At 42.7% G+C, this 12,069-nt stretch overlaps 1 protein-coding gene across 1 annotated transcript in view; it reads right to left on the reverse strand.

The window, feature by feature from the left end:
* The window catches only part of LOC134429209 (GON-4-like protein), a 44,839-nt gene that overhangs the window by 29,631 nt on the left and 3,139 nt on the right, over nucleotides 1–12,069 (reverse strand). Inside the window, 8 exon segments of the mRNA XM_063176328.1 lie at nucleotides 1,491–1,683; nucleotides 4,394–4,564; nucleotides 5,419–5,523; nucleotides 6,103–6,198; nucleotides 7,465–7,515; nucleotides 8,361–8,411; nucleotides 9,826–9,900; nucleotides 11,416–11,612. Coding sequence (XP_063032398.1) covers nucleotides 1,491–1,683; nucleotides 4,394–4,564; nucleotides 5,419–5,523; nucleotides 6,103–6,198; nucleotides 7,465–7,515; nucleotides 8,361–8,411; nucleotides 9,826–9,900; nucleotides 11,416–11,612 — 939 coding nt within the window.

The following is a 12,069-nucleotide window of genomic DNA, read 5'->3' on the forward strand; positions in this document are numbered from 1 at the left end:
TTCTCACCAAGCTCCCACCAAGCTCTGCCCACAGAGGTGGTGGAGCCACCATCCTGAATGTGCTTAAACAAGCCTGGATGTGGCAATTTTAACACAAATTCATGGTGTTTGTCACACCAGTGACCCCTCCATCTCTACCAGGTACCTTCATTCTCCATGTCATCATTCATGACCAAGTTCTGCCAAAGTTCTCACCAAGCTCTGCCAGGGAGGTGGTAGAGCCACCACCTCAGAATGTGTTTAAATAAACCAGGATATGGTAATTTTAACACAAATTCATGGTGTTTGTCACACCAGTGACCCATCCATCTCTACCAGGTACCTTCATTCTCCATGTCATGTTCTTGAGTGAGTTCTGAGCAAGTAAGTCCTCACCAAGTCCTTACCAAGTAAGTTTGCACCAAGTTCTCACCAAGTTCTCCTCATGCTCTGCTCAAGTTCTGATCAAGCTCCGACAAGTTCCTACCAGTTCTGCCATGGCTTGCCCAGGGAGGTGGTGGTTTCACCATCTCAGAATGTGCTTAAACAAGCCTGGATGTGGCAATTTTAACACAAATTCATGTTGTTTTACACACCAGTGACCCCTCCAGCTCCATCTCTACCAGGTACCTTCGTTCTCCACGTCATTGTTCATGACCAAGTTCTGCCCAAGTAAGTTCTCACCACGCTCCCACCAAGTTCCAAGTTCTGCAATGGCCTGTCAAGGAAGGTGGTAGAGCCACCATCCCTGAATGTATTTAAGCCTGGATGTGGCAATTTTAACAAAAATTCATGGTGTTTGTCACACCAGTGACCCCTCCATCTCTACCAGGTACCTTCATTCTCCATGTCATCATTCATGACCAAGTTCTGCCAAAGTTCTCACCAAGCTCTGCCCAGGGAGGTGGTAGAGCCACCACCTCAGATGTGTTTAAATAAACCAGGATATGGCAATTTTAACACAAATTCATGGTGTTTGTCACACCAGTGACCCTCCATCTCTACCAGGTACCTTCATTCTCCATGTCATGTTCTTGAGTGAGTTCTGAGCAAGTAAGTCCTCACCAAGTCCTTACCAAGTAAGTTTGCACCAAGTTCTCACCAAGTTCTCCTCATGCTCTGCTCAAGTTCCGATCAAGCTCCGACCAAGTTCCTACCAAGTTCTGCCATGGCCTGCCACAGAGGTGGTGGAGCCACCATCCCTGAATGTGCTTAAACAAGCCTGGATGGGGCAATTTTAACACAAATTCATGATGCTTTTCACACCAGTGACCCCTCCAGCTCCACCTCTACCAGGTACCTTCGTTCTCCATGTCATCATTCATGACCAAGTTTCTGCTCAAGTTCTCACCAAGTTCTCACCAAGTTCTCACCAGGTTCCAAGTTCTGCCATGGCCCTGCCCACAGAGGTGGTGGAGCCACCACCTCAGAATGTGTTTAAACAAGCCAGGATATGGCGATTTTAACACAAATCCATGTTGTTTTACACACCAGCGACCCCTCCCAGGTACCTTCGTTCTCCACGTCGTCGTTCATGAGCCCCCTGAGCCACCTCTCCCACTCCTCGTCGTCGCCCGTGCTGGGCTCGTACATGTCGGGTGTGATGTCGGGCGCGCGCAGCTCGGCCTCCAGCTGCCCCAGCGGAACGTCCTTCAGCGGCCGCTTGGAGCGCGTCCTGAAGGCAATCAGGCTGTCCTCCAGGGGCTGCGGGGACAAATTAAACACCCCTGGGGTTTTTCCAGCTCAGAAAAAGCCACAGAGTGGCAGGAAAAAAGTGATAAAGTCCGAGGAAAAGGTCATAGAGTGCTGGGGAAAAAAACACAAAGGTCGCCCAGAACGTCCAGAAAAAGCCAGGACATCCCAGGGAAAAGCCCACAAAGTCCCTCCAGAATGTCCCAGAAAAAATCACACAAACTCCCCCCAAAATGTCCCAAAAAAAACCCCCAAAGTCTCAGGAAAAAGCCCACAAAGTCCCCCCAGAATGTTCCTGAAAAAACCCCAGAACATCACAGGAAAAACCCCAGAACATCACAGGAAAAAACCCAGGAAAAAGCCCACAAAGTCCCTCAGAAATGTGCCAGAAAAAAACCCCAAAGACCCAGGAAAAGGCCCACAAAGTCCCTCCAGAATGTCCCAGAAAATGCTCAGAATGTCCCAGAAAAAAATACACAAACTCTCCCCAGAATGTCCCAAAAAAAAAGGCCCAAAGACCCAGGAAAAAGCCACAAAGTCCCCACAGAACATCCCAGGAAAAAGCCCATGAAGTCCCCCCAGAAGGTCTCTGAAGGCAATCAGGCTGTCCTCCAGGGGCTGCGGGGACAAATGAAAACACCCCTGGGGTTTTCCAGCTCAGAAAAAGCCACAGAGTGGCAGGAAAAAAGTGATAAAGTCCGAGGAAAAGGTCATAAAGTGCTGGGGAAAAAAACACAAAGGTCGCCCCAGAACGTCCAGAAAAAGCCCAGGACATCCCAGGGAAAAGCCCAGGAAAAAGCCCACAAAGTCCCTCCAGAATGTCCCTGAAAAAACTCCAGAACATCACAGGGAAAAAACCCAGAACATCACAGGAAAAAACCCAGAACATCACAGGGAAAAGCCCAGGAAAAAGCCCACAAAGTCCCTCCAGAATGTCCCAGAAAAAAACATACAAACTCCCCGCCAGAATGTCCCAAAAAAAACCCCAAAGACCCAGGAAAAAGCCCTCAAAGTCCCCACAGAACTTCCTTAAAAAAACCCAGGACGTCCAGGAAAAAACCCAGAACGTCCCAGGAAAAGCCCAGGACATCCCAGAGAAAACCCCAGGAAAAAAACACACGAAGTCCCCCCAGAATGTCCCTGAAAAAACCACAGAACATCTCAGGAAAAAGCCCAGAACATCACAGGAAAAAAACCCAGGAAAAAGCCCAAGAAGTCCCCCCAGAATGTCCCAGAAAATGCTCAGAATGTCCCAGAAAAAAATACACAAACTCTCCCCAGAATGTCCCAAAAAAAAAGGCCAAAGACCCAGGAAAAAGCCCACAAAGTCCCACAGAACATCTCAGGAAAAAGCCCATGAAGTCCCCCAGAAGGTCTCTGAAGGCAATCAGGCTGTCCTCCAGGGGCTGCGGGGACAAATGAAACATCCCTGGGGTTTTCCAGCTCAGAAAAAGCCACAGAGTGGCAGGAAAAAAGTGATAAAGTCCGAGGAAAAGGTCATAAAGTGCTGGGGAAAAAAACACAAAGGTCGCCCAGGACGTCCCAGAAAAAGCCCAGGACATCCCAGGGAAAAGCCCAGGAAAAAGCCCACAAAGTCCCTCCAGAATGTCCCTGAAAAAACCCAGAACATCACAGGAAAAAACCCCAGAACATCACAGGAAAAAACCCAGAACATCCCAGAAAAAGCCCAGGACATCCCAGGGAAAACCCCAGAAAGTCCCTCAGAATGTCCCAGAAAAAAACACACAAACTCCTCCAGAATGTCCCAAAAAAACCCAAAAAACCAGGAAAAAGCCCTCAAAGTCCCCACAGAACTTCCTTAAAAAAACCCCAGGATATCCCAGGAAAAAGCCCACAAAGTCCCCACAGAACATCCCAGAAAAAAACCCCAAAATGTCCAGGAAAAAACCCAGGACATCGCAGGAAAAGGGGGAAAAAGGGGGGAGGGGGGGGGGGAGAGTGGGGGGGAGAAAGGGGGGGGAAAGGGGGAAAAAAAGGGCGGGAAAAAAAGGGCGGGAAAAATAAGGGGGGAAAAAAAGGGGGGGAAAAAAAAGGGGGGAGGGGGAAAAAAAGGGGGGGAAAAAAAGGGGGGGAAAAAAAGGGGGGGAAAAAAAGGGGGGGAAAAGAAAAAGGGGGGGAAAAAAAGGGGGAAAAAATGGGGGAAAAAGGGGGGGAAAAAAGGGGGAAAAAAAGGGGGGGAAAAAAGGGGAAAAAAGGGGGGGAAAAAGGGGGGAAAAAAGGAAAAAAAAAGGGGAAAAAAGGGGGAAAAAAAAAAAAATGGGGGAAAAAAAAGGGGAAAAAAAAAAGGGGGAAAAAAAAAAAAAAAAGGGGGAAAAAAAAGGGGAAAAAAAAGGGGAAAAAAAGAAAAAAGGGGGAAAAGAAAAAAAGGGGAAAAAAAAGGGGAAAAAAAAGGGGAAAAAAAAAGGGGAAAAAAAAGGGGAAAAAAAGGGGAAAAAAAAGGGAAAAAAAAGGGGAAAAAAAAGGGGAAAAAAAGGGGAAAAAAAAGGGAAAAAAAGGGGAAAAAAAGGGGAAAAAAGGGAAAAAAAGGGGAAAAAAAGGGGAAAAAAAGGGGAAAAAAGGGGAAAAAAGGGGAAAAAAAGGGGAAAAAAAGGGGGAAAAAAGGGGAAAAAAGGGGAAACCCCCAAAACCAGGAAAAACCCCAGAAAAACCCCAGAAACTCTCCTCCTCTCCATAAAATGTGAACTAACAAAGGCAGCAGTACCTGGTAGGCGTCCATGCACACGGGGCTGGAGGCCAGCTCCTCGTCCACGGCGTGCAGCTTCTCCATGAAGGAGCTGTCCCTGCTCTGCTTGGCCTTGGGGGGTGGTGGGGGGCCCATGGGCACCACCTCGGCACTGATGTGTCTCACAGGGGCTGGGGGCACCACCTCCATCTGCTTAAAAATATGAAAAGTTAGGTTTGGACCAAGAGGTGAATTTATGGTGAGTTTTTGGTGAATTTTCGGTGAATTTCTGGTGATTTTTGGTGAATTTCCGGTGAGTTTTTGGTGAATTTTTGGTGAATTTTTGGTGAATTTTTGGTGAATTTTTGGTGAATTTTCTGTGAATTTTGGTGATTTTTTTTGGTGAATTTTCAGTGAATTTTTGGTGATTTTTCAGTGAATTTTCTGTGAATTTTTGGTGATTTTTCGATGAATTTTCGAGAGTGAATTTCTTGTTCTGCTTGAGCAGAAATGGCAGAAATGCTTCACAAAAAAGATATGAAATTTTCCTATTATTTCCTAATTAAAGGTTTTATTCAGCACAGAAATTTCCAAGGGCAGAGTGAATTTCTTTGTCTTCTTGAGCAGAAATGGGAGAAAACTTCACACAAAGATATGAAATTTTCCTATTATTTCCTAATTAAAGATTTTATTCAGGACAGGAATTGCCAAATCTGCAAGGGCAGAGTGAATTTCTTGTTTTATTTTAGAGTCAGCCCAGTGTAGCAGCGGGACCCTAAATCCACCTGGCCTCACAATTTTAGAAATTGATTTTTTTAGGGGATTTTAGGGGATTTTTTTAGGGGATTTTTTTAGAGGATTTTAGGGGATTTTTGGGGATTTTTTAGGGGATTTTAGGGGATTTTTTAGGGATTTTAGGAGATTTTTTTAGGGGATTTTAGGGGATTTTTAAGGGATTTTAGGAGATTTTTTAGGGGATTTTTAGGGGATTTTTTAGGGGATTTTAGGGGATTTTTTCAGGGGATTTGGATGGATAAATTGGGATTTTTTTCCTCCAGTTTTACCTCACAGAGGGTCCCTCCCTCCTCATCAGAGGAGCGCCGTGTCCTGCACCTCTTGGCCCCACGAGGAGAAGAAGCTGTGCTCTCCACATCACTCTCCAGCAAGCTCTGCAGGGCAAAAAGTGCCAAAAAAACCTCAAAAAAAACATCCCAAAAAAATAAAAAAATTCTCAAAAATCATCCTGCCCCAAATAATATTTCAAAGCCTCTCTTCCAGCTAAATGAAGAGTAGAGAAGTGAAAAATGATTGCTGGAAGATTTTAGGATTTGCAAGGGCAGAGTGAATTTCTTGTTCTGCTTGAGCAGAAATGGGAGAAAACTTCACACAAAGATATGAAATTTTCCTGTTATTTCCTAATTAAAGATTTTATTCAGCACAGGAATTTCCAAGGGCAGAGTGAATTTCTTGTTCTGCTTGAGCAGAAATGCTTCACACAAAGATAAGAAATTTTCCTGTTATTTCCTAATTCTATTCACTTTGCTTTTCAGAAATGAGGAAGAAACGTGAAGATTTTCAGGAAATTAAACATTTGGAAGATGCTATATGAAATTTTCCTATTACATTTCCTAATTCTATTCACTTTGGTTTTTCAGAAATGAGGAAGAGACGTGAAGATTTTCAGGAAATTAAACATTTGGAAGATGTTCAGCCCCTCTGTGCTGAACACACACAGAGTGCACACTCACCTCTTCTGCAGTCTCATCCTCCTCTTCATCATCAGGCTGGTATTCTTCATCAGAGGAATCATCTTCCTCCAGGGGAATGTCCACAAACTGAGGGGGCTGCACACAAGAGAAAGAGAAAAAGGCAGGAGGAGGAGGAGTTCACAATCAGATCAAAGATTTAAAATTGAGGAAACACCCTGAAGCTCAGAAAGGAAATGCTGAAGAAAGCAAAGAAATTACTGGAAGATTGGCAAAGGAAAGTCAAGGTGTAAGAACAGGCACAAATAATTTAGAATTTATGTGATGGAAATGGCAAGAACAAGCACAAATAATTTTGTATTTATATGATGGAAATGGCATGAGCAGCTTAAAAATTATTTTATATTTTAGTACACAAGAGAAAGAGGGTGAATACTCTTAGCAGCAGCAGGAGGAGGAGGAGGAGGAGGAGCTCACAATCAGATCAAATATTTAAAATTGAGGAAACACCCTGAAGCTCAGAAAGGAAATGCTGAAGAAAGCAATTACTGAAAGGTTGGTAAAGGAAAGTCAAGGTGCAACAAAAACACAAATAATTTAGAATTTATATGATGGAAATGGCATGAGCAGCTCAGAGATTATTTTATATTTTAGTACACAAGAGAAAGAGGCAGGAGGAGGAGGAGGAGTTCACAATCAGATCAAATATTTAAAATTGAGGAAAAACCCTGAGGCTCAGAAAGGAAATGCTGAAGAAAGCAAAGAAATAAATTACTGAAAGATTGGTAAAGGAAAGTCAAGGTGTAAGAACAGGCACAAATAATTTAGAATTTATGTGATGGAAATGGCATGAGCAGCTCAGAAATTATTTTAGTACAAAAGAGAAAGAGGGTGAACACTCTTAACAACAGAGGAGTTCACAATCAGATCAAATATTTAAAATTGAGGAAACACCCTGAAGCTCAGAAAGGAAATGCTGAAGAAAGCAATTACTGAAAGGTTGGTAAAGGAAAGCCAAGGTGCAACAGCAAGCACAAATAATTTAGAATTTATGTGATGGAAACTGCATGAGCAGCTCAGAAATTATTTTAGTACAAAAGAGAAAGAGGGTGAACACTCTTAACAACAGAGGAGTTCACAATCAGATCAAATATTTAAAATTGAGGAAACACCCTGAAGCTCAGAAAGGAAATGCTGAAGAAAGCAAAGAAATAAATTACTGGAAGGTTGGCAAAGAAAAGTCAAGGTGCAAGAACAGGCACAAATAATTTAGAATTTATGTGATGGAAATGGCATGAGCAGCTCAGAAATTATTTTATATTTTAGTACACAAGTCTGCTCCAGCCCTCCACAAAATTTCAGCCTCAGCAGGAATCTGCCCTTCCCCAGCCATAATTCACTCACCTTCACCTCGTTTGCCTTCTTAATTGGAGAAATATTCCACGTGGGAATCACCTGGGGACAGCAAAAACACCTGGGCTGTGTCACAGGGAAATGTCACCAAGCTGAGGAGCTGCTGAGCTCAAACAAAACCTTCAAAATTCCCATTTGATCTCCAGGAAATGAATTCAGGATGGGCACTGGGAGCTCACTGCCCTTGCCAAGCCTGGCTCTGTGCTGCCCAGCCCAAATTAATCATTTAATTGATTTAATTGATCATTTCATTGTTTGAATTGATCATTTCATTGTTTGAATTGGTTCTTTTCACTCCAAGACTCAAAGCACATTGATGCTCCTGTTGCTCTGTCAGTGACCCTCTAAGCGGAGCATTGATGAAAATCATCAATCCATGCACAGACACCCCAAAAACCCACCCAAACTTCCTTGGAATTCTGGAATTTTTCCTCTAGGGAAGGATCTGTTCCTCCCTGCCCCAGCTCCAGGCACACAGAGCAGAGATGGAGCTGCTGAGCTCAAACAAAACCTTCAAATCTCCCATGGGATCTCCAGGAAATGAATTCAGGATGGGCACTGGGAATTCACTGCCCTTGTCAAGCCTGGCCTGGCTCTGTGCTGCCCAGCCCAAATTAATCATTTAATTGATCATTTAATTGATCATTTAATTGTTTTAATTGATTCTTTTCACTCCAAGACTCAAAGCACATGGATGCTCCTGTTGCTCTGTCAGTGATTTTGGTGTGTGACCCTCTAAGAGGAGCATTGATAAAAATCATCAATCCATGCACAGACACCCCAAAAACCCACCCAAACTTTCTTGGAATTCTGGAATTTTTCCTCTAGGGAAGGATCTGTTCCTCCCTGCCACAGCTCCAGGCACACAGAGCAGAGATTTTACTCACCCCTCCTTTCTCCACCACTTCCTTCAGCTTGGAACGAGTCATTTTGGGCTCCTGTGAGGTGAAAACAAAACAGGAACAAATTCAATCCTTTCCTTAAGGACAGGGTTTTCCCAGCAACTCTTTACTGTGAGTAAAGTTATTATAAGTAAATTTACTATGAGTAAAGTACAGCTTACAATGAAGCTTTTCTCTTTTTTTAAATTCATTACCTTTAAATGAATTCCCTTTCAGACAATATAACTCACCCATAACTCAAAATGAACCTCAAAAATAACCTCAAAACTAACTCACCAATAACTCACCAATAACTCACCAATAACTCACCAATAACTCACCAATAACTCACCAATAACTCACCAATAACTCACCAATAACTCACCAATAACTCACCAATAACTCACCAATAACTCACCAATAACTCACCAATAACTCACCAATAACTCACCAATAACTCACCAATAACTCACCAATAACTCACCAATAACTCACCAATAACTCACCATTAACTCACCATTAACTCACCATTAACTCACCATTAACTCACCATTAACTCACCATTAACTCACCATTAACTCACCATTAACTCACCATTAACTCAAAATTAACTCAAAATTAACTCAAAATTAACTCAAAATTAACTCAAAATTAACTCAAAATTAACTCAAAATTAACTCAAAATTAACTCAAAATTAACTCAAAATTAACTCAAAACTAACCTCAAAACTAACCTCAAAACTAACCTCAAAACTAACTCACCAATAACTCAAAACTAAGTCAAAACTAAGTCAAAACTAAGTCAAAACTAAGTCAAAACTAAGTCAAAACTAAGTCAAAACTAAGTCAAAAATAACTCAAAACTAACTCAAAACTAACTCAAAACTAACTCAAAACTAACTCAAAACTAACTCAAAACTAACTCAAAACTAACTCAAAACTAACTCAAAACTAACTCAAAACTAACTCAAAACTAACTCAAAACTAACTCAAAACTAACTCAAAACTAACTCAAAACTAACTCAAAACTAACTCAAAACTAACTCAAAACTAACTCAAAACTAACTCAAAACTAACTCAAAACTAACTCAAAACTAACTCAAAACTAACTCAAAACTAACTCAAAACTAACTCAAAACTAACTCAAAACTAACTCAAAACTAACTCAAAACTAACTCAAAACTAACTCAAAAATAACTCAAAAATAACTCAAAAATAACTCAAAAATAACTCAAAAATAACTCAAAAATAACTCAAAAATAACTCCTCCTCTTTCTGTTTTATAATTTACACTCACTTCATCCAGGTGGTAAATCTGATAATGAAACCTAATTATTATAATTATTATAACAGGTAAATTCGTTTTTTTTTTTGTTCTACCTCTTCTCCCCACATCCCATTAAAGCCCAGGAAGGCCTTGGGTAATTTGGAACAAAAAATAAAATAAATTGAGCAAGTTTATTTTACTTACAAACAAAGGAAGATCTTCTGTCTCACTGATGGCTGCTTTCACCATGGCCACCACGTGCTCATTGGTGATCACTTCCTAAAGGAACACACAAAACCAGGATGTTTAAAAAAAAAAATTTAAATTAATGAATGAATTTAAATAAATGAATGAATTTAAAATTCAAATCACAGCACAGATTAAAATATTTGCACGACATTCTCTGCGAATGCTCCCCAGAATAAATTCCCAACAGAGAGAAATAAAATAATCAAAACAAAAGCCCACAGCAGTTTGTCTGATATCAGTTTTCAGTCATGTCATGGGATGAGTAAAATGTGCTGGTCCCAGTCACAGGAGGAGTGCTACAACTAAATCTGGATTAAACTTCAATTTTTAAGCACTCACAGGGCTCCCAAATCTCTGGAGAAAATATGGAATATGTAAATCTCTGGAGAAAGTGTGGAATAATATTCAGTCTTTAAAACATTTCAGTTCTACATTGCAGAAAATTTGGGAGAAATAGGGGAAGGCAGGAGGGAAACGAGGAGGAGAAACGAGGAGGAGAAACCAAGGAGGAGAAATGAGGAGGGGAAACAAGGAGAGGAACCAAGGAGGAGAAACACAGAGGGGAACAAGGAGGGGAAGCAAGGAACAGAACAAGGAGGAGGAACAAGGAGGAGGAACCAAGGAGGAGAACCAACGAGGAGGAACCAACGAGGAAGAAACCAAGGAGGAAGAAACCAAGGAGGAAAAACAATGGGAACAAAGAGGGGAACCAAGGAGAAGAACAAGGAGGGGGAACCAAGGAGAATAAGGAGGAGAACAAGGAGGGGAAACCAAGGAGGAGAAACCAAGGAGGGGAAACCAAGGAGGAGGAAACCAAGGAGGGGAAACCAAGGAGGGGAAACCAAGGAGGGGAAACCAAGGAGGGGAAACCAAGGAGGAGGAAACCAAGGAGGAGGAAACCAAGGAGGAGGAAACCAAGGAGGAGGAAACCAAGGAGGAGGAAACCAAGGAGGAGGAAACCAAGGAGGAGGAAACCAAGGAGGAGGAAACCAAGGAGGAGGAAACCAAGGAGGAGGAAACCAAGGAGGAGGAAACCAAGGAGGAGGAAACCAAGGAGGAGGAAACCAAGGAGGAGGAAACCAAGGAGGAGGAAACAAGGAGGAGAAACCAAGGAGGAGAAACCAAGGAGAGGAAACAAGGAATAGAAACCAAGGAGGAAGAAACAATGGGAACAAAGAGGGGAACCAAGGAGAAGAACAAGGAGGGGAACAAGGAGGGGAAACCAAGGAGGGGAAACCAAGGAGGAAAAACAATGGGAACAAAGAGGGGAACCAAGGAGAAGAACAAGGAGAGGAAACAAGGAATAGAACAAAGAGGAAGGACAAGGAGGAAGGACAAGGACGAAGAACAAGGACGAAGAACAAGGACGAAGAACAAGGACGAAGAACAAGGACGAAGAACAAGGAGTGCACGGCTCTCCTGGCAGCCAGGGTCTGTCAGCACAGCAAGTTTAACGTTCTCAGCATCCAGAACTCCAACCAAGAACTCTGCTGAGCAGGAAAGAGGAAGCCCAGAGCCCCCAGCCCTGCCTGTCCCCACACTCACGTGCAGGATGTTCCTGACGTTGACCACGGTCAGGTTGTGCTGCTTGGCTCCATCCTCCAGGGTGCGGTCCAGGGACTCGTCCAGTTTGATGTCACAGGACAAGGAGCCCTCTTCCTCCTGGCTTCTCACTTCCCTCTTCCTTTTGCTCGCCTTCCTCCTCCTCTTCCTCCTCTCGACGTCCTCCCCGTCCTGCTCCTCTGAAAAACCAGCAGAGATGGAACCTAAAAATCTCGGCTGCTTCGCATCCAAAAAGACGAGTTTGAAAATAAACACAAAACAGAATTCTGCAAAAAAAACTTGTAAAGATTCTCCTTGCAAAGGTTCTCCTTGCAAATGTTCTCCTTGGAAGACCCTTCTTGCTAAGGTTCCCCTTGCAAAGATGATTCTCCTTGCAAAGATGACTCCTCTTGCAAGACCCTTCTTGCAAGATTATCCTTGCAAGACTCTTGCAAAGATTCTCCTTGCAAAGATTCTCCTTGCAAGACCCTTCCTGAAAAGATTCCCCTTGCAAGATTCTCCTTGCAAGTCTTCTTGAAAGATTGTCCTTACAAGACTCTTGCAAAGATTCCCCTTGCAAAGATGATTCTCCTAGCAAAGATTGTTCTTGCAAATGTTCTCCTTGCAGAGATTCTCCTTGCAAAAGTTTTCTTGCAG

This window comes from Melospiza melodia, chromosome 25 (genome assembly GCF_035770615.1).
Source record: "Melospiza melodia melodia isolate bMelMel2 chromosome 25, bMelMel2.pri, whole genome shotgun sequence".
Taxonomy (NCBI): Eukaryota; Metazoa; Chordata; class Aves; order Passeriformes; family Passerellidae; genus Melospiza; species Melospiza melodia.